The sequence below is a fragment of the Brienomyrus brachyistius genome, chromosome 3 (assembly GCF_023856365.1).
Source record: "Brienomyrus brachyistius isolate T26 chromosome 3, BBRACH_0.4, whole genome shotgun sequence".
Taxonomy (NCBI): domain Eukaryota; kingdom Metazoa; phylum Chordata; class Actinopteri; order Osteoglossiformes; family Mormyridae; genus Brienomyrus; species Brienomyrus brachyistius.
The window spans coordinates 1,272,523-1,295,783 of NC_064535.1; the positions used below are offsets into that span (position 1 = coordinate 1,272,523).

The 23,261-nt window shown below is 51.5% G+C and overlaps 1 protein-coding gene across 12 annotated transcripts in view; it reads right to left on the reverse strand.

Moving 5' to 3' along the window:
- Positions 1–23,261, reverse strand: part of dst (dystonin) — a 128,759-nt gene that overhangs the window by 84,391 nt on the left and 21,107 nt on the right. For 5 of the 12 annotated variants that reach the window (XM_049007790.1, XM_049007798.1, XM_049007793.1 and 2 more), the window contains 5 exons: positions 13,468–13,529; positions 11,103–11,192; positions 9,777–9,875; positions 8,227–8,304; positions 6,737–6,829 (listed from right to left, as the gene is read on the reverse strand). In XM_049007790.1, coding sequence (XP_048863747.1) covers positions 6,737–6,829; positions 8,227–8,304; positions 9,777–9,875; positions 11,103–11,192; positions 13,468–13,529 — 422 coding nt within the window. Of the gene's footprint in view, positions 1–1,716; positions 2,885–6,736; positions 6,830–8,226; positions 8,305–9,776; positions 9,876–11,102; positions 11,193–13,467; positions 13,530–15,449; positions 15,588–23,261 lie in introns of those variants that run through there. The other 7 variants (XM_049007802.1, XM_049007803.1, XM_049007799.1 and 4 more) reach the window with 3 other exon arrangements.

A 23,261-nucleotide genomic window follows, 5' to 3' on the forward strand; every position in this document is an offset into this window, starting at 1 on the left:
AGGAAGAGTCCGTAAAACAGGGGACTACATTCACTCCCCCCAAACCAAAAATCACGTCGTATGACTCAGACCACTTGCAAATGTTACTTGTATGTGAATATTGTTGATTATTATTATTATTATTATTATTATTACAAAATTGACCCATCCAAAATAAGCCCCTAAAAAGGCAAGGTACTGTGTTTCACCCATATTGGAAGTGAGAGTGCAGAGCTGGTCACAAGGCCGACACACTACAGAGCCACTGAAATACTGCCCTGCGGTCGTCAAACTGTCTAGTTCATATAATTAACCCTAACCTTAACCCTAACCTTAACCCTAAACCCAATCCTAACTGGATGATGGCTTTTAAGCCAGCTGAGTTTCCAGCTAGATGCTAACTTAATTAACTGCTAGCTATTTTGAAACTAGATTCCTAAAATATTTACAGCTGACAGCCAAAACCACTTCTGTTCGGTACCACGGAAACCAGCCTCTATGGTAAGTCCTTCCTGCAAAATTTACCTTCAGTAAAAATATCCTGACAGCATGACAGTGACTCTGAGGCTGACAGTTTGCTCCAGATTAACTTGCCAAAAGTACACACACTTAGTCATATATGCTAAGACGGTTAGCGGTTTGCCGTGTGGCCTTAACGCAGCCTTAGCTCGTATTACCATGACGGTAAGCACTCTGATTGCTCAGTTAAACCATGCCCCAGAGCTACACGTTCATCGGAAATGTTCGTTCAGGTGTGGCCGGGAGGCGTGGGAAGTAGATGTACTGAGCACCACCAGATCCTCTCTCTGTCCAGCCTTCATTTCCCACAGACATGTAGCCTGCAGCGCTGCCTGGGTGAGGCCTTGTTATTCATGAATATCCAGTATCTTGTCCCCAATTGGATAAGTGTTACTTAAAGCCACCAACAGCTACTGAAACCATGTCCGCACTTAACAACATGGGAGACCCTTCTTCACCCAGGAGAAGCATTACCATTGCTATTTACATCACTTGTATATTTGAATGAAGCTCAATTTTATCTGGAACCTTAGACATTATATGGTATTTACTGTAGCTATTTCTGCGTTTCCATCTCTAAAGGTGGCCCAGACCTCAGCCTTATTCCTGATAAACAGCTTCCAGGCCTAATTGTATGGTTTTACATCATTTCAATCAATAAGACGCAGCAATAGAAGAGCTAAACACAAAGATTTGCTAACAGAACCAATCAGATATGAAGGGTAAAAGCCTCACAGGAAATATAAACGTCAGTGAAGGGCCAAGCAGGGTCATGAGAATGAAAGTCATCCAAAGATCCACCACTTCCTGTTTCAGGCATCGCCGTGGGGGACTTTCTGGATCCGCTAAATGTAAAACCCAAAAGTCTGGCATCCGTGGAGCCCAAAGCCTGCTGTGTCCACCAGCAGTGTGACAGAAACTCTGAGCACCAGTGGTTCCAGTGCCAGCCAGCCACCCTTAAGATCACTATTGCCATGGGAAAAGTTATTTGAATAAATGTTATTGCCTCAAAATGCTCTGCACACTAAAACAGGAACAATGGTGATTTCAAAGACATTATCAGCTGCCATCTCCCATTTCCTTCTGGAAACTCATCAGTACATTAATATTCAATTCCATTCCAGGATTTCATGTCTAACTTCACAAACTATGCAAACACTTTGCATGTGAACAGGCTGAGAAAGTGTGCAAAGCCCCACCATCTCGGCTCCGGTTTACCTCACGCTGCCTCGGAATATGAGTCCAGGCATCCTGGGAAGTGTCCCAAGAGCCTCTGCCGTAAGACACTCTGTAAGACACATTCCATCTTGTCCCTGTCCTCTGTGAGCTTTTGGAGACTCCAGCGACCTTTCCGGTCGGGAGATCCTCAGCGCTGCTGCGGCGAGGACGACGTCGCGGGGGACTGGAGCGGGACACCCGCACGGCTCTGCCCCCGCCCCCACCTGCGCCGCCGGCCTGCAGCAGGTGCTCCACAGCCCCGAAGGTCAGCGACCGGCGGACCGGGTTCTGTCGCAGCCGCCGCTCCAGCGGGCTGTCCCTGGGACCCGGCCGTCTGGACGGTTTAGTCACGCCATGCAGCCGGTCCTCCACCGCCGAAACGTCCGCGGCCCAGTGGGAGCTCCCCCGCTTGGCCTCCCGAAAGTGTGGAGGTCTCCGGAGCGTACTCAGGACCACCGGAACCTCTCCCACATACACCCCACAGCTGTCACTGGTCATATCCGCCTGGGGGGCTGGGGTTGCCCGGCTCTCATCCTTGCACCCATCGGCCGACCGCGAACTCCTCAAGGAATCGCTGGGCTGAAACTCGCTGGACTTCCTCTTCTTCCTCCTCTGGAAGTAGCGGCGGCCGGCGGCGCGGTCTGCAGAGCCCGGGCTGAGCGGCGCCTTGGCGGGGTCCACCTGGCATTCCTCCTTGGGGCCCCGCACACAGCCGCAGACGTTGCCCATGCCGGTCAGGCAGTATTACTCCCCCAGCAATGTGGCTTCCGGCAGCCACTGCCGTTCTCTTTTCAATCACTGCCTCCTCCCCCTCGAACCCCCCGACACAGAGGGGAGTTAAACAAACTTAACTCAGTCCATAACTGCGTTTGGATCCCTTGTGGGGGTTGCTGTTTTTCCCACAGTCTGTGACGGAGGGAAATGCCACTGGTAGAAATCACCAACTGCCTGCGCCTCTCAGAGGGGGGGCCGGCATTCACAGGCCAAAAGCGAAAGCGGCCCGCAATCCGACCAGCTCCCTCTGTCCCGCTCTCCCTCTCTCTGCTGACTCCACACGGTCTCTGGAATTCGCTTCGCTGTGACCTTTGAAACGGTTCCGTCACCCGTGATTTCAAAACAAACACGGCAAGCCGGCTTGTGTTGGGGACAGCCTCATCCAAATCAGGACCACTGTGAAAAAAAACACGGCTTCTGCAGAGCTCTCCCCCTGCCCCACGCCCCCCCAAAAAAAAGAGTTTCTATTCTTGGACCTTGTGTCGTCAGACTGCGGAGCTTGGGTTCACCATCCAAATGCTGCCCACTACCAGGGGCGCATAGATATTAAGACTCGGTGCAGCGACTCAAACCGGGCACAAGTGGCCAAAGCGGGCTTTGGGTCTGAAGCAGCCCAGCGTGCGGTGCCTGGCGTGCGGTTCCCCGGCATGCGATGCCCGGCGTGCGGTCCCCCGGCGTGCGGTCCCCTGGCATGCGGTGCCCGACGTGCGGTTCACCAGCGTGTGGTGCCCCGGCGTGCGGTCCCCTGGCATGCGGTGCCCGGCGTGCGGTTCACCAGCGTGTGGTGCCCCGGCGTGTGGTGCCCTGGCGTGCAGTGCCCGGCGTGCGGTGTGTGCTTTAAGAACGGGGCATGCGGGGTCACCGAGCCAGAGAGCGGGAGATTAGCATTAGCGTCTGCGACCCACAATGAGCATCTGTGTGGCCCGTTAATCGGGAGCTAGAACCCTGCCATTTACGCAGTTTTTGGTTTTGGGAGTAGAGCAAGGTGCACCCCGTCCCGGAAGGGTAGTGGAACAAGGGTTATATAACGAGGGCCAATGGCTGTTTACAGATCACAGCCGCGCCCTGACCAGCCTCTTATCCACCCTGGCATTAGAGCTAAATGAAAGAAGTCCTGCAGCTCCATATTTTAATGTCCTGCATAACATACTCAAACACTCTATTATCAACTGAAATCAGACGCACATTAAGCGTGAGGCGCCAAAATAAGAACACAGTTTGTCAACAAGTTGATCGCTCCTATTTTCAACCGAAGATGTGAGGCTGGGGTCCCGGCTCACGGTGTGGCTCTGTTCAGGAATAAGAGAGACGCTTCTAATTCTGTCTGAACTTGAACAGGCCTGGAAACCTGCCCACGTACGAAAATTTCCAGCATTTAAGTGTCAGGCTCGCCCTGCAGATGCGATCAGGTCTGCTGACGGGACATCTGCTCAGGAGCTGGTGTTCGAATGTCAGGATCCTGTCCTCTGCATAGCTGCACTAAAAATAACTGCTGTTCCCCCCTCCCGCCTCGGTGACACTCCGCTTGAAGGTTAGAGCCTGCGAGGCGAGTCAGCCACCGGGCGGCGTGACGCTAAACAGGGAAGGACGCCCTCCTGCTGATACATGTGCCTGCCCCCGCCTCGACTTGCGCAGCTGGACGCCTCTCGTCAAGGCCATTTATCTTCCGCCATAACACATTCCTCTTTTTATGGCTTCCTTCGATAAAGCAATTTAGAAGCCCAGTGTTTGTTTGCGTGTCAGTCCCGTTCCCATAATTCCATGGGACTTCAGTCGAACCCAAACCACCTACAAACATGGCTGCATCAGACGTGGCAGGCACATCAAACGACAGCTGGCCATCATCTCTGGAAGCCCGGCTGTGTCCCCAGACACAGGAAATATTATAATCACATGCTACAAAGCACTTCTAAGAACCAGCCAGGCCAGGTAGAGCATGAGTGCACAGACTTTGCATCCGGATGCGACCTCTGACCTTGTTTCTCAGGTCTACCTCACTAACACACTGCAGCTTATTTAAGCTGCGTCATTTTCTAAGCAGCGACAAAACAGAAACTTTTACCCAAAACTTACACATATTTTTGAGAAAGCAGGCTCATCCAGTCCCTGGATGACGTCTCTCTGCCAACTATGGGATTCCAGCCTGTGACCTTCTGATCACAAGGCACATCGGCCTAACGATACCTGGGAGAAGGGAAATCTCTGCCTCCATGCAGGATATCCAGCCCCCAAAGGGAACAGGAGGTCCCTGTAGGCAGCCCTGACCACACAGCGAAAAGCGGGATCCCAGCCGATTCGTTCGGTGGCACCAGAAGGACCGGCATCGACAGCCACGAGGCCAAGTCATATTTCTACTGGCAAGCCGCTCCCATCTGCGAGCAGCTGAGCCGTAGGAGACGCCGAGAGCTGGATTTGTGGACAAAAATTGCACCAGAGGCACAGAAGGGCCTGACAAAGCCTGGGTGGGATCTAGAGAGTCGGTGCGGCTGGCTGCCGCTCCAGGAGTCAAGCAGCGGCAGGTCCGTAGCCACCAGCGCCGATGCCAAGCGGCTCGCGTGAGACTGACAGGGGCAGGTGCAAGCCAACGAAACCCCCCCCAGCCCCCGCGGCCCCCTGCGTCACCGACGCTACCTGTCAGCCTGCTTTATCACACCAAGCTCAATAAAACACCGCCTCTTTAGTCTCCCGCAGAAAGACTCCCAGAATATCACATTTTGATGCAGATCTCTGTTAGGGTAGGCATCAGGACGGTGGGGTGTCACTCCTCCTCTCCAACAGGATCACGCCCTGCTGAGTCAGACTCTGAGGCTGGCCGGTAGGATGCTGGGCGGAACCATCGCTCAGGGCCACACTGGGCTGACGGGGGGGTCAGAATGTCCCCACTGGTCCGCGCCCTGCTGAACGTTTGGCTCGGTACATTAATGCAACCAGGATGAAGATTCCTCACCGAGAATCACACAGAGATTATCTAACACACCCTGTCCTGCCCTGCCCAGCTGGGGGGGAGGGGTATTAACATCCCTCAGGAGCACCCAGAGACACAGAGAGCAGAAACACGCCAGAGCACTCAATGCTCTGGGGGGGGGGGGGGGGGGTGACCCTCATGACCCCCCAAAGCTCAGTATTTGAACACAAATTCGAAGCAGAACCTGAACAAAATAGGAATCAATCATCTCAGTACAGGCACACAAATCCTATTCAAAGCAGAACCTGAACAAAGACAACTAAGTAACCAACAACAACCAGGCTTCCCAACAAAGGCAGGGGTGCCTGCACAGTCATAAAAGGGGGGGGCGGCTGCCATTCTTCTGGCTGATGCAGTTACCAGACTAAGGAATTGTGGGAAATCACTGAGGTCTTTGACCTGTGGAGAATCACTGTTACTTAATTTCATGACTCATAAGGTAAGACAGACATTTACGGACCACATCTGACACTACAGAGCTTAGGCCATGTTAAATCATGACTCACATCAGCAAAGATAAAGTCTATAATAGATCCGGTGGCTCTGCATTCATTTCAGCTTTGTACCTAAATTTCTGTGCCCTTTTCGTGATAATCTAATATTGCCATCGTCCAAAGTGACACGAGTAATATTTTGCTGGCTATATCTCGTAACACGTTTAATAGCCATTCATAAATAACCCTGGCCAACCACACCACTGTGGCCAAAGGCTCAGCATTCTATATGAAAAATAAATCGACACCACATATCAAATAACTGGCCATTTTAAGACGTACGAAATGCTGGTATTCAGACCCGCACTCATAGAAGCATTTAACCAACTATAACTCACCCAGCTACAGTTAACCATGGATCACTGCAAGGGGAAAAGATTTACCTTTTAGTGTTATAAGAACACAACAAACAATTCTGTCTTTTTTGACACATATTGTTTATTAATCTCTTTATTATAAATGTTTCCTGCAGCTTTCAATCAAAAATCGCAAAGCCTGCCCGTCTCATTGAGCAGATAAAAATAAACCTACAACGGACCCCTGCCATTTTCCACATCTCGCCACCAAATTTCCAAATATCTACGACATTGCCCAAAATAAATAATACGTTTAGACTAACCTCTTGTGGCCACAGTTTGAATTACAACTTTAAAACCACTAAGAATGACGTGCAAAAAGTGAAGAAATAACATGAAGAAGAAAATAACGTATGACAGGTCAAATGCGGGAAAAGTTCAGTGTGCATTATCATTGGCATCCATTAGCAGACACATTAAGGGGGCGTTACCTGGAAGTGCAGAATTATGGTCCAAATCAATCCCAGGGTCAGCTTGGGATTTCCGTCGGTGATGTCATCGTTTCTGATGTTGACGAGCTTCACCTGGTTATTGCAGGAAAGAAAAAGAAATATATGTACTTCATATTGTGCTTGTTAACGAGACACCAGATGCAGCGTTTAATCTAGCCAGGATTCCCCATTTGTGCCGCTAGCGTTACCCGTTTTCTCGCTTAAAGCATCAATCTCAGCATCAATGAATTTTACTATCAGATTTCAGATTCAAAGCAATTTGTCCTCAAAGAACAGTGAACACCGCATGCCCGTTTTAATGTTAATGTTTAATAAACCCTTCAATCACGAATGTGTGATTCACTAAAGCACCACTAGGGGACAGCAGACGACCATTTCAAACAAAATTCAAATTCTGTAGAACTAACACAAACCTTTTCCCTAGATTCCTTTCATTTTAAGTTTCTTTTCATTTTCAGCTGAATTAAACTGAAACAAATGAAAAGGATAACAATGTTACCCTAAAAACATTAGGGTTACTTTTGTCTGTTTAACCCCCCCCACACACGACTGTGGGAGAATAAACAGCCGTTCGCCTAGTTAATGACTGACATCATTGATTATCAGCAGCTCTGGATCCTGAACCAGTGCAGAAGCAGACTGGTGTCATAATGGTCTGTTTACGTCTATGTACGTCTATTTTATCTAAAGCGATAAAGCGTTTCTCCTTTTTTGGGAAAGCTGGGTCAGCCAATTGGGGGTTAAAGCCTTAAGCCCAAGGGTGACATCACTCTGCCGACTGTGGGATTCGAACCGGAGACCACCTGTGCAGGCGCACACCCCCCCGCCATCTACACACGCATTTGTGTGGGTTTGGGGAGTCGTCACACAGGCTTGGCAGTGACCCAGAACATGACGCGGAGACCTCCATGTGATCAGCACCGCGTTCCTGCCTCCTTTTCCACCTCGATCCACCTGCAGCCGGCAGGCTCTCCGATCTCGACCCCGTCGGGCACTTTTGGGGGAGGACAGCGGGCAGGGTCAGCCTGGCATGAACAGAACCTTTATGTCCTGAACCATGAGCCATTTGTGCACGGCACGGGCCGCTCCCAGTGACATCATTCCTCAGCTGAGTAAGCTCTGCTCTCACCCACAGCTGAGGAATGAATACATGCAGCCCATCCAGAGTCTCCACGGCAACCAGCCAGCAGACGCACCCATAGCAGCCCAACGGCCTGGGGCTGAGGCGCCACATCACAGATGGGCGGGGCTTACCATGCTTCATCAGTCTCTGATTGGACACATCCAACGACAACCAAGAAAGTAACCAATGAGATTCCGGTTATAGCAGTCAGCACATGGCCAACTCCCTCTCCAGGTTTAACTATCCATAAAAGCACCTTTTTTCTTTTTAGCAGCTGGTTTTGTTGACAAGGTGGTGACAGGTACCAGCAGAGTGACTCCGGAGCCTTCAGGCCATGCTGCCTTACCTGCCGCCGTTTTAGGTAGTCCAGCGCTATCTGGACGTTCTGCAGTCTGTGGAACCTCATGCGGCCTTTCTCACGGGGCTGTAGTGGAAACGGGGAGACAGGGGGTGGGGGGCCAGTCAGAGAAGGTTCCAGAGGGATCAGTGCACCAGTCACAGCTTCCACCAAATCCTGCGCCCCACTGAAAATGGCCCGTGACTCACCGCACCTGGCTTAGTGGGGGACAGAGGACACACCTCCAGGCTCTTACCCACAGCCCTGGGGGGGCGTGACATCCCGGGAGGCAAGCAGTGTAGGGGCTCTGCCAGTAGGGGGCAGCGCTAATGAAAAACAGAGCCTCCCTCCCTCCAGAGGAGAGGACATGTGCCAGGTGAAGGGAACCCTAAGAATAACCCTAGAGCCCACACACTGCCGGGCATCCTGACTGCAGTGAAAAGGTCTAAGGTGTATTCCTCTGTGCGTGTGTGTGTGTGGGGGGGGGGGTGTTGGTGACTATGACTAGTATGGTTCTGTGTAGTATGTCAGAGATATTCCTTTCATTCTGCATATCTTTCAGCCGTTTACATTTTTAACCCATAAAACAAACACATAACCTACTTCTATAAATGAACGACCATCAGGACCATTTCATTTACACAGGTACACTAAAAAATGACAGTGAGCGGGATTCAGTGAATTTGATGCTGCATTAACATGAAAAATCATTTTACAAACCCCGGTCAAACACCTAGAATATTCTAGAACCCACATAGACAGGATAAAATTATGTTTTCTTGAACCAAATGATTTCTGACAGAAGCAAGAAGCTTTGTGGATGGAGAATGAAGGCCAGAGTGTGAGACAATGCGATGGAATAATGCAGCACAACAGCGCCCCCAAGAGGAGGGACACCGTAGACCCACTGAAGGCACCCATCTGGTCATTTCCCTTCTCAGAGGAGCTGGGGCACCACAGCGGTCACCAAAGTGATACGACACCCCCGACGGCACATCCACGCCACATGCCCTCATCGGCGCCCCCTTGTGCCAGGACATGGATGTGCTCTCACTCTGTGATGAAGGGAAGCCAATGTGAGTGTGGAGATGGACCGGCCAGGGTGGGGCGGTGCCGTTGTAAGCAGAGCTACCGGCACCAGAACCAAGGACCCAGGCTCCACCTCCAGAGGCAAGCAGAGCTCTCTGTGATTGATGGTCTGCAGAGGGTTTGGTATGGCAAGGGTCCACAGCAACCGGCTTCAGCGGTGCTAACAAGGAGCGGGGTGTTCGAACCTGGGTCCCCGTTCTGGGCTCAGCAGTCGGCTAAAACAAAGCGTGAGCTGAGAGCAGTGCCTCTCCCCTAAGCAGCAACTACGGGTCAAACGTGAAGGGAAGTGGCTACCTGAAGAAGCTGACCTTGCCAGAGCAGAGCCCTGCGTGTCACCGCACTGTCCGCTAGAACCGTCTACGAACGAGCCAACGAGCCAAGGGGGTCTCCACTCTCGTTAATGACCAGGGCACACGCTGCATTAGTGCTACCACAAGGGGGCAGGAGAGGGTGGGGGCTTCCACACCTACCCCCTTGTCATCATCCTGTGCATCTCCATGCTGCTGAGGGGCGCATGCTTCGGGCGCACTCACCAACCGCAACGTCTTCAGAAAATCACGCTCCCTTGGCTTACCCGTGTTAAGGAAGGCGGGGGGGACGAACACAGGGCGGGGGGACATAGAGACAGGACACATGAAAAGGAAAGGATGAAAAGACAATAAGGGGGAATAAGAAGAAGATGAAAGAAGGAAAGGGTAAAAACAGGATATGAGCAAGAGGAATACCAGGCAGCCATTCTGGGAGTCGTCCCAGCGAGGTGATCACCTCCACACCACTAGGGGCAGCATACAAATAACATTACAGCCAAATCAAGCTAATCAAAGTGCCGCAATGAGTTTCACACTAGATCTGGGAAATGACAGTACTACTCAGTAGCCGTGTGTTATTGTGCTGGACACTGTCAACTGCTTATTGCAGAATTATTCCAATTCATGCAACTCCCGACAACAGAGAGGCATCTCGTAATAATTTAGAGTTTGTGCTCAGCATACAGCCACGTAATGCAAGCCGCAGCTGAAATGTGTGTATCGCTCTTATTTTTACAGTGTGTGCTCTGTGATTGTCATCGTCACACTGGACGGCAGCAGAGGGAGAAAAGCTCGTTATTACATCATCCCCCCCCCCCCCCCCCGTCCGTCTCTAACGGTGACATGTTTACGAAATGCCAACGGGAGCTGCTGTCAGGAGTTACCTTCTGACACAAAATACCTGGAGGCCCTCAGGAATTAAATACAACTCTGCCCAGTACTCAGACACCGGTTCACAGGGAGCTCAATGGTGTCACCTAGTGGTGATATATGGGATATTAGTGACGAGTCATGGGCAGGAACCTGCAGTTCAGCAGCTGTTACAGATATCAAATGGACTCTCTGGTGAGCATTACTGCACATGGAGTCCCATTGAATCAATATTTTTGTGGCACTAGAACAAACTGAAAACAGATTTCAACATTTTTAGTGTTTACCATGTATTTTTTTATATAGTCATTTGCTTGACTGGTGGCATTAACTAGGACTTGCATGCTAACTTTGCAACCGCTGATGCAGCACTGTCACACCCATCCTCAGATGGCACGACAGCCATGCATTTCCTGCAATACAAGTCCCAGCCACCAGCCCGGTGTCACACAGCTGCCGCAGCTCCATGAAGCTGCACGCCTTCGTGTCGCATGACCAGCAACGCAGAGACGCTCAGATCACGAAGCCGGTTGTATTCAAGGACACGTCCGATACAACCATGTAAGCAGGTGGAAAGGAACACTGCACCCGTTTCCGTGGGGGGGTGGGGGTTCTCACCAGTGATTCTCCAGACAGGACCTCCAGCAGCGAGATCAGGTTGTGTCCATCTCTGAGGTCCTCATACAGGTCGTTTACATGCTTTCGTACCTGGGTCAGGAAAAGAGAGAGATTATCAGTCAGAATTATGCATGTACGTGATTTTGATATCCGGCCCTGAGCAAGAGGAGCTGGATGTCCATAACCCTCCTGGATAAGTGGCTATTGGAAATGGATGGATGGATGGATGGATGGATGGACGGATGGACTGACAGATTTCGGTATGTGGATAGGCACCATGCGGCTGGGCCTGATATTTAGAATCTAAGACATTGACCTGTGCAATGCGTGGACATACAAAAATTTCAAAACTGGTTCAACTGATTCATCAGAAAAAAGAATGATTCATTTACGAATCAGACATCACTGGTGTTCACTTGCATAGCTGTTTTTGCAGACAAACAGTGTTTCTCGCCAAGACCATATCGTGCTGGTTGCTGGCATAGTGCTTTTCTCTCTGTCTGAAATTCTGCATGTACAAATGTGATTCCACGTTGTATTGGACTTCGTTACGAATATATTAATTGTGTTAGAATAGATTTGCAGGATGATGTCACACATTGTACCAAGACTGACTGTACATTTTTTCAGGGTCAGAAAGTCCCTCGGCGTGGGGAGGGTCCTTTCGCGTGGGCCCAAGAGTGACTCCGCCGACCCTGAGATGTGAACCAACGACCTCCTGATGACAGTGCTCTGATCTGCCGAGCCACACCCCCGTTTTTAGCCTCTGGTTTTCCTGCTCCTGTTTACAACCCGGCACATTGGCCTCATATGACGTCACTCTCCGGTCCCCCCCGGCTCCTGAGCCAAACACCCTCCCTGTCTGGATGACTGTGGCCCTTCCCAAGCTCCGCCCTGCGCTTCTACAGAATCTCTCCACTGTGAAGTCGCCTCCCCAGTGACGCTCCCTTCATGGCTCTATTCTAAGCGCTTGGCCCATCTTGGAAAACCTGAAATGCTACATTACACACACCGACTGAATAAACACACACGTTTCTTAAGTGCACTAACACTCATTCAGTAAGCTGAGAAGGTGCTCAAGCAGAACACTCTTTGCCTATTAATTATTAATTATGATCTTCTCACTCTAATTGCCAGCAATTTATTTTGATTTTGGGACATCTGGGGGAGGGGGGGGGGGCAGTGGGACCCCAAATATAACAAACTCCCTCTTCTCATCAGGGGGGGTCGTACCCCATTCACCGGGCCAAGAAAATGGAGCTTGCTGCTGTCACGGTGACCAGCCTTTCCAGGACCCCCCCCCCCACCATTATCTGCTACCTGATATGGATGCGGATATGAGATCGGGATGAGCCTGCTTCGAGGGGGCCAGGCCCGTGTCACTCAACAGAGTACCGACATATTCACTAACCCTGAGGAGATCACATGAAGGAAAGGGGGTGAAGGAGGACATCCAGGAAAGGTTCACTGCAGCTAGAACCTGTGCACCACCCAAGTGGTGTTTTAAAACTGCCAAACGGATCCAAAAGACGGATGAAACGTGCCGGGTGTTACAACGATCCAGCGGGATGGAAATTACAGCGTCCTCATGATGGTCGGGAGTCTTCCAGCACTCACCCCGGAAGTTAAATACCTGTTGTGTACTTTTTATATTGGCATAGATGGCCATGATAGGACAGCTGCAGACATGTGCCAGGCCAAACGCGTTCCGGAACATTCCGGCAAGCGGGGAGTGAGACAGGCTGAGGTCCTGCTTAGACAAGACAGGAGAAAGATCCGCCTGGATTTGGCCAGCAGGCGGGGCTAGGAAGACAGGAAGGATCTGCACTGCAGCCCATGTCAGGAAGCGCTGCTTCCAGTCCAGAGGCAGACTTTACCTCACTAGCGGATGAGGGTTGAATACCACACAGAGACAGCATTACCGTGACATTTACACAAGTCAACAAGTAAAGAGCCAATCAGCTTCGAGCTAAAATGCTTTGGCAAGGTTCAGCAGCCAATGAGTATGTCAGTGGGCTTCAACTTGCAAACCATCAGCAACTCACAGCTCCATCACAAAATCACTCTGCCATCAGGACCATCAATGCGTCTCCAAAGCACATTCCACAGCAGGGAGACGGGATCAGCTTCTGCTCCTATGATGCCCCTCGCCTAAGATACATATGCTAATGTTCCATAGCAGCAGAACTACAATACCCATGTACACCAGCCAGGCATGACAGTCGAGCACCAGATTTAGGATTGAGGTTTATCTTTGCCAGGCCGAATAAAGTTGCTCAAACATCAAGAAATGATATCAATGCAGGAACTCAGGAAATGCAGGAAGTGAGGAGATGCTCACCTTTGAGCAGGAGGAGATGCTCACCTTTAAGAGATGTTGGTTTATCCATTTGGTGAATGTCTTTTTCTGCACGCGGTCTCTTTCATCTGAAAGGGCAAAAAGAGCTTTGAGTGAGTTTTAAGAAGACCTGCAAGCTGAATGCACACAGATTGCTGCCAATCGCATCTTTCTCACACATGGTCTGGACCCCAAATCCAGCCCACTTACGGTCAGACTACCTGTATCACACTCCAGCTTTTAACAAACACGCTGCAGGTCGCACATCCCCAGACAGGAGACCCATCGCAGAGACCAGAACAGCTCCTGCCAACATCCCGCGAGCACCAGAGGGCACCAACGAGACCACTCCCACTCCTGCCATGATGTCACTCCCACTGCAGCCATGATGTCATTCCCACTCCAGCCATGACGTCACTCCCGCTGCAGCCATGATGTCACTCCCACTCCAGTCATGACGCCACTCCCACTCCAGTCGTGACGTCACTCCCACACCAGCCATGACGTCACTCCCACACCAGCCATAACGTCACTCCCACACCAGCCATAACGTCACTCCCGCTGCAGCCATGACGTCACTCCCACACCAGCCATGACGTCACTCCCACACCAGCCATGACGTCACTTCCACACCAGCCATAACGTCACTCCCGCTGCAGCCATGATGTCACTCCCACACCAGCCATGACGTCACTCCCACACCAGCCATGACGTCACTCCCACACCAGCCATAACGTCACTCCCGCTGCAGCCATGATGTCACTCCCACACCAGCCATGACGTCACTCCCGCTGCAGCCATGATGTCACTCCCACACCAGCCATGACGTCACTCCCACACCAGCCATGACGTCACTCCCGCTGCAGCCATGATGTCACTCCCACACCAGCCATGACGTCACTCCCACACCAGCCATAACGTCACTCCCACACCAGCCATAACGTCACTCCAGCTGCAGCCATGATGTCACTCCCACACCAGCCATGACGTCACTCCCGCTGCAGCCATGATGTCACTCCAGCCATATTCTAATATTTTAGCACATAGGCTATGTTAGCCATTAGCATGCTATGTGCACTAATCAGACAAGCCAATCAGGAGCTGTAATCCCCATGGCAGTGAATCCCTACATGCACACAGGCTATGCAGCATTCCTGCATACAGGAGGCCAGCAGAACAGCTTTTCTGATGAGGGCAGATGAAAGGTAGTGTGGATGTACTGTGACTTTCCTCTGTGCTCTTTCATTGGGCTTCTGTGAAAAGGCATGAAGAGGTGGAATCTCGGCGCTATGAACACAAAAATGATTCCGCAGCTCTGGGTCGAGGTGCATCATTCCCCATCATGTTGGCTATTTTCTGATGTATGATGTCTTCCAGAAGCTTCCTCCCGCTTCCATGAGGTTTTTCTTCCATTACTCATTTCCTACTCCCCATTATACACATCATCAACCACTTCAGTTTTTTGTTTTTCGCCTGGTATCCATGACGACATACACACTGGCCAACTTCTCCCTGTCAAGGCCAAAGCCTGAATCTCACTGGGACAAACAGACCCGCGACTCAGGCATGGAATAGAACACAAGCTACTTCCTGATGAGTGTTGACTCTGCGCGAGTTTAAGCAAATACACACTATTCTGCTGGTATCTAGAGAAGATTATCAGCGTAAAAGTAACAAAAGGTAACCACACTGTTCTCCTCAATCACCATGTGGATAAGAGCCTGAGCAGAGACCCCACAGCTCACACTAACCCCCTGCCCCCCAATTCCATCTTTCTTTCACTTCCATCCACACTGCAACAACCGAGCATGGAACAGGCAGGGTGACAGAGGTCACATGATCGGCCGTGCACTGCGCCTGCCCTGTGGCTGAACACAAACGGCTCTGGCGAAAAACAGAGCGAAGAAATCGACAAAACAACGGAGACAGAGGGAGGGAGGGAGGGAGAGAGAGAGTGAAAGAGAGAGAGAGAGAGAGAGAGTGAGAGAGGGGGGAGGAGATCTACTGACCCATGCAGCACATGCAGTCCACCAGGTGAGTGTGGGGCCCCTGCATGGCCCCCAGGAGCCACATGTTCCCTCCTCAGTGCTCCGCAGGGAGTGCATGGCCGCTCGAGGCCACGGCCTGGGGTTCCAGGCTCCACAGCCTTGGCTCCTCCCGCTGCCCGCCCCAGCCTGCCCGCCTGCAGGGCGGCACTCTCTCTCTCTCTCTCTCTCTCTCTCTCTCTCTCTCTCTCTCGCTCACTTACTCCCCAGACAGGCTTTCTGCAGGCCTCTCCTGCAAACTGGCCTCTCCCGTGTGCTGGCTCTCTCAGAGCACGGCTGGGCAGACACAGGGGGGGGGGAGGGGGGGGCTCCCCGCTACAGCCTGCCCCGAGCGCAGGCGTGACAGTCTCAAACCCTCGGGAAGGTGACATGGCCTGCATGTTCCTACAGGTAGCTCCTTATGCGTCAGCACTTCCTGCTAATCAGTACCTGATTCGGTCAGCAGGGGGCGTTAGTGCGGTTAGGACATCCTGCTGATGTCAGTTAGGGCTGGTCGACATTTACACATTCAAGTCTTTTACTCACACATTACTCACAAAAGCTGCTCTCCGAAAAGGCATCACGCTGTCACCCCGTCAGAATTGCCATCAACCTAAAACTGCCTGAGATGTTGCTTAATATCCTGGAAACAACCACAACGATACAACGATACCACGTTACCCTCATCACTGCAGGTACTGATCATGCTTCTTCGCTCAGGTCCAGATACACTGCTAAGCTCCACTGTCATGTTTTCTTTTCTCCTCATAATTCGGTGGTTTTCAAATATCTGCCCCACAAAATGTGGACCCAAAATTGCGTAGACAGGCTCCGGCCTGCCGCCCGTACACTCCAGGGGTCAAACTGACCCCCGGCAGTCTCACCCCCCTATCAGTGAGGAAATGCTGCTCACAGTTCAGTCTCCCCCCGACCACTTTGCTATCAGACCCCTTTAAAAAGGAAAAGTAAAGTACAAGCTTGGGGTTGGCGCTGGTGATGTAGGAGACAGCATCCAGGAAACGGCGTCCATGGAAATCTGAGAGCATTTCTTACATTATTTACGGTACCAGGAATCAAAAAACGACACTTATTGGAACAACACTTACAGGGGTTTCATTGTCCACACAGAGGACGCATTAACACCCCCCCCCCCATTTCTGGGTTCCCTTCGCTGTGAAGCCTTAACAGTAAGGTACTCCCCACATAATACTACATGAAGCACCCTGACACTTCATGCAAATGGCCAACAGGTGGCAGTATAACACTTACAATTCCACTCACCTCAGCATACCAACTGAGTTCAGAGACTTGCAACCCCAGGTCATTTCACAAGGGGGTCCGTGCAGCCCGGAGCTGAACACATCATTTCAAGCCGGACCTGGCGATTCCCAGCAGGGCCGCTGCACACAGTCGCAGATGCAGTGGGTGTCTCTCCCCCCCACCACACATATGAATCACCCTGCACAGGGGGGCAGTGGCTCACACCATCACTCTCTCAGCGACGGTCCTGCGAGAGCTTGCAGTGCGGGGTTCGTCAGCCGTGTGAAGGACGCCACCCCCGACCCACCGGAGAGCTCCAATGGCAGCCCTATGCTCCCCAGTGAAAGGCACTGGTGCGAATCCCAAACACCACATTCTGCCCGCAGACACGCTACAGTGGCTGCAACCAGCACGCAGAGCGGATCTTTACATGGCCCATCAAGTTTCTGGAGTCTGACAGTCAATAGACGTAATTGCTATTTTCGGGGGGGGAAAGACTACACCTTACTGAGGCCTTTGAAGGAGGAGCGATGCCCAGATCAGCTGGTCGGCCGTGACGCCTTTTCAGGACCATCTACTGCCGTCAATCAGCCGTACTGAATTTCTGATGAGAAATCACGTATGCGGTGTGACTGTAAGCCCCCCGCCACACAGACACAGGCACGCCGAGGCCTGTGAGGACACAACAAGCAGAGGGGGGGCCTCTCCGTGTCCTCCATTCATCTGCATGTGAAAGATGAAAAGGGGGGGAACGGTGCCCCCTGGAGGAGGGTCCTTCCTCCCCGTGCGTCTCACGCATGTAAGCTGCTTTTCACATGCAAATCAGGGCGGAAAAACACCAGCGCGATTAAATCAGGCTAAAGGTCAAATCCCGGCCATTAAAAGGTGCAAGCAGGTCGCTCCTTCACAAGCAAAGCAGTCACTGGTAACCACACCACGTTTATTTATGAGGAGGAATATTGCACATGCTGATTACAGGTCATAAGGTCGCTCAGCTATTTGACAGCATCTCTGCTTGGCTGTAAAGTGAGACGGCAAAACACAAGCCAGCCAACAACATCAAGAGGAACACCAGCCAGGTCAGATGTGGGAGTGACAAACAGAACTGAGTTGCAGATGTGAACGTGCGCCCCCCCCCCATTCCCCCCCCCCACCCGTATCCATGACCAGCCCCCACTCGCACCTCCAAAGGCTTCCTTTGGGATTCCTGCATAATGTGTCTGTTGTGACCCCCCCCCCCCCCCCCGGCTCGATAAAAAGAAAAGAAGACAGATGAATGGACTGAGCAGAGAGAGCGAGGGGAGCGACACCCCCTTTCTGCCCGCTTCATTCGTCGATTTGGCTCTAACTCACCTCGTTCTGAAAACGACTCCACTGAAACATGCGCTGAGTGCAGAAACACTGAGCGGCCAACAGAACCCGCATGCAGGCGGACATCAGAGACCTGGGCTCCCGCATCCAATCACAGCAGCAGGCCACACTACTGAGCGGCCAACAGAACCCGCATGCAGGCGGGCGTCAGAGACCTGGGCTCCCGCATCCAATCACAGCAGCAGGCCACACTACTGAGCGGCCAACAGAACCCGCATGCAGGCGGGCGTCAGAGACCTGGGCTCCCGCATCCAATCACAGCAGCAGGCCACACTACTGAGCGGCCAACAGAACCCGCATGCAGGCGGGCGTCAGAGACCTGGGCTCCCGCATCCAATCACAGCAGCAGGCCACACTCATTCATCTCACACTTGTGGGGGCCTGAGTGTCTTTAAATTGCCAGCACCTTCCGGAGGCACATTGTACCATTATTCGCATTTTGGAAACTTCAGTCCCAAATGCAATCATTCACACAGCTGCAGAGATCAATACATCACAGATGTAACTCAGGTTAACAGGACCCTCCCTATGGTACAACAGCATAGTCCCTCCCAAGAAATGAACCAACAATCAAGTTATGAAGGAGCTTTATAAGACCAGGGAAACAGTTCCTTTTCATTTTCTTCCATAAGGCAAGTGATAATTGTTTTAAGAAGAAGGATAATTATGAGACGTTGCTGAAGGAGAGTGGATTTTTATCTTGTGTCCTTATGAAGCCGCTGGCACAGTAAAGCAGATCAATAAAATTCCCAGTAGGCTGCTGAGATGGACAGAAGATGGACTCTGAGATACGTCAGGTCAGGCTTCACCTGATGATGTTTCACGTGATTTTTCTAAATTCCTTAGAAGGAAAGAGAAAATAAAAGTGCAAGAAATGTACCAGCATGTCTTTTACTGCCTGGACGCACAAAGGCACAAGGCTGTTCTGTCCAAGATGCCAAATGTATGAAGCACCATATTTCACCATAAACAGGAACCTGGAAGAAAACATTTCACATGAAATGAAATGACATGAAGCATTGATCACCGTTTGCACAAGTACACAGGAATGTGTTTCGCATATCCAGTCTCGCATAAACACACTCATACGGGTGAGGATGAAGCTTGGGGTCTGAGAACAGGATCAGCCATTTATCTGGTGTCCCTGGAGCATTGGGGGGGGGGGGGTTAAGGGTCTTGCTCAAGGGTCCAAAAGTGATAGAACTATTCTGCTGAGCAAGGGATTCGAACGTGGGTCGCAGTGTCAGGAGCCTGCTGCACTTACACTGCCCTGCTACAAGGGGGTGGCTTTAAGGGTATGGGGGGGGGGGGGTTGGAGATGTCCTGGTTGTTCAGATCACTGGATACCCAGGGATAAGACACTGGAGTGTTAAGCGTCATGCCACCTGTCTGAGGAACGTTTGGGGGAATGACTGCAATCTCTGGAATTCCTCAGACACGTGTGAGATTGACAGCTGACCATCGGCATCAGGACAATGGTTGATTTACTCCAGAGCCTAGAGGAGTTAGGATCACTATCCAGAGGCTTTGTAAAGTGATATTAATCCCTTACTAGCATGATGTCAAATACCACAGGATCCTGTGTTGAATTTTGGGTCAATTTTATGGGTGTGCTAAGCAATCAGTGGATCCATCCTGTCCCAGCCGGCTAGAAGCCCCACCCCCTGACCTCCACGTGCCTATGCCAGGTGTGCCGCAAATACCAAGCACATCCAGGAGACCGCCACAGGCAGAAAGCCGGAAGGGAGGAGGGTGGAAAGGCTGCAACCTGGAAAGAGACGACTCGCAATCCTAACGTTCCCGCATGCGGCCATGTGCGGCTCTGCTCTGTGTCACAGGAGCTGTGTGTCCCACACTCACATCCTGACCCCACCCCCAAACACACCCACACCCAGACCCCGCCCCCCAAACACACCCCTGACCCTGTCCCCAGTCCAAATGCTCACCATCATCACCGGTCTCCATGCGCTTTCACCGATCATGTGTCACTTGAGTGACTTGGGTTGCAGTGGCCTACACACGCTTTAAAAATAACACTGTTAAATAAAACTGTAAACTTCAGCAGCGGCCTGCACTGACGCCTTAAAAGATGAGCGATTAACCTGTTCATGTCAAATATTCACCTTTACAGCAGTCATGTGCTGTGGGGTTATTTAAAGGGCCGGGCACTGCTCATGATGTCTGGCACCCCTGAGGAGTCACTGAGGTGTTTTGCGGGGTCAGCAAACACACTCATCTCTGTCACCCTAACTGGGTTTATTTTGGTACCGTGATTAAATCGAGGATTTAGAGTTTAGCCAGTAGTGGGCGCCATCGTGGGCCATAGTGGGAGTCCAGCAGACTGAGCCCCCCACCCCCATAAAATGCAGCCTGTCATGTGACAGCATAACAATCCTGCAGGCCCCAGATCAATGTTATGGTGAATAATATCAACACCTAAACACAGTAGCTGCGCTCGGGGAAAACACTCCCATTCCGGTGTGCAGTTACCAGGAGGCGATCACCGGCACTGATCTCAAAACAGCTTCACGCTGCAAATTACCCACTTCTCTGAAAGCTGTTCACCACAAGGCAAACGGATGCCCCAGCAAACAGAAACTCCCAGTCTCCGGGCCACACACCATTTCAGACGATATCTCCACACGGAAACCGGTTTAAACCGTGTGAGCAGCTTAAACTCTGTTAAACTGGTTTTACTTCTGATCTGTTTACTTCCTCTGTACTTCTGATCCAAGGTTGTGGGGACTGACACACTTAGCACTGAGTGCGTTAGACCTTTTAAACACACCAGGCTGGGCAGGCGAAGCCGTGCACTGCGGACGCCTGTCTTGGTGACGCTCCATTTCTCCAGCGCCGTGATTACTGGCTGTTCCCGCTCCTCTGTGCGTCCTTCCCTGGCGGTGCTCTGACCCCCCGCCAGTGTGGGCCATCTGCCATGAGGAGACCCTCACTCATGGGGCCCTGCTGGCCTTACAGGGGTCCGTGTCGGGTTTTGGCCGACCCCTGCCTCCCCGGAGATGCCGAACCCCTTCGCCCACCCACTTCCCAGGATGATCAGCGCCCGGAATCGGTTTTCCAGCCGCACCTGCATCAGATTCACTGCCCCACCCGCCTCACGGCACAGCGCGGGTGGCCCACGGCGATGCAGACGCGGCAGGAACAACAGCGCTTTGTGGAGCCGGGATGGACAGAGGCATTGGGAGAGGGGGCTGAGAATCAGGGCGCAGGGGGAGCACAAAGTCGACTGCTGTCCGACCACTGTGCTCCGCAGACGTCACCCGGCCAAGGGACACTTCCCAGGGCTGTCGGGGTAAAGCCCTGTGGAGACCAACGAGACCTTCACGACGACAAGCCAGAATACGGGGATTTATGCTACACAGCTACGGAAAGATGCTTAAAAAATCCTCTGGAAGTGGTCAGCGATCCCGCCCTTTCATCACAACATTTCCATTTTTAACTTTTATAAAGGAACTATGATTTTAAAATGATTTCACCCCCCAGGCAAGGTGCTTTTGGGACAGGAAGTGACACACACACACACACACACACACACACACACACACACACACAAGCATGCACACGCACACAAACATACATGCACACACAGCACAGTACAGCTGGTATAGCCAGTACAGCAGAGAGAGTACAGCCAGTGCAGACAGTGCAGTACAGCCAGTGCAGACAGTACAGCCAGTACAAACAGTGTAGTACAGCCAGTGTAGACAGTATAGTCAGTACAGACAGTATAGCAAGTATAACCAATACAATCAGTACAGCAAGTAGAGCCAGTACCGTCAGTTCAGATAGTATAGACAGTTCAGTGCAGACAGTGAAGATTTTACAGCCAGCAGAGGTACTGTGTCAGTACCAGCCTGACAACTGACTCCACAACCACAGACTGTCAGAAACAGCCACCTTGATTTGAGGGGGGGGGGGAGCTCATGCAGAGATTTTTGTCAGGCACCAAAACTTTATCGGACACATTCTCATTCACGGGCAGCGTGTATGTACAGCCTCATGTATTTCACAGCTTTTATAGTATAGAGCGAAACACAACCAATGTAAGTGGGGGTGACTGCTTCTTGGAATCAGGACACCCCCCCCCCCCCCCCCGGTGACCCATCCAGGATCTCTGGCTCCAAATGAGGGTGATGACATCCACACTGCAAGCACTCCAGACTAGTGGAGGCCAGTTTGAAAAAAGTATTTAATCATACTGAATAATAATATATAATAATGTTTAATTAAACACTGCCTCTGGAATGTAGGACCCCCCTGGACAGAATGAACAACACAACACAGTCTATCTTCACTAGTTACGGAGGTGATATCATTCACTAAATATCCTTTTGCCTGAATAGAACAGAATCCATAATCAAACATCCTCCAGTCTTAAGCTCACATTTTTTTGGTGAAACTCCTCCTTCCAGCTCCAGTTTCAGGAGATTATTAAGCACTTCGTCCTGTCAGCCGAACGCATTGACCGCAGGCCAGTTTATGACAGCTTAAATGACAGCGCCCCCTGCAGGGGTGGGTGGGATCACCTGACTACCATCTCCAGCCTGAAACAGCCACCTGCATGCAGGAGACATCATGCTTCAAACACGCAAAGCCCAGGGAGGAAGCAGAGCCCGTCCAGCGGCTTCATCCACACTTTTATCTGCCATCTCTTCAGCACATTCAGGCGTCTCCCTGGAGGCTCTAACACAGGGGTGGCCAAGCTGACCCTCAAAGGGCCGGTGAGTAAGCAGGTTTTTGGGATAACCTGTAGGTCAGCTCTTCACACCCAGGTGTGAGGACTCTTCAGCCAATCATTCCTCTAATTAGTGATCTAATTAGGGAGTTGCAGCAAAAACCCGCCACACACCGGCCCTTTATGGGTAAGATTGGCCACCCCTGCTCTAACAGCATTCCTGCAACCTTTAAGCTGTTAGCCAATAATGTCCCCCTTCCCAGAATTCCCGTCATGTCGACATGCTACTGGGGTATGCATGGAAATGCTTGGTATCTGAGATTATATCACAGATTAACAGCAGTTAACCGCTAAACTACAGACATTAAACGGCTATAATGCGTTTATAGAACCACACGGACGCCACCGGCAAATGATTAAACCCCGCAAAGCCGTTTCCGGGAGTGTATTCGCTGTAGATTGACGGACACGGA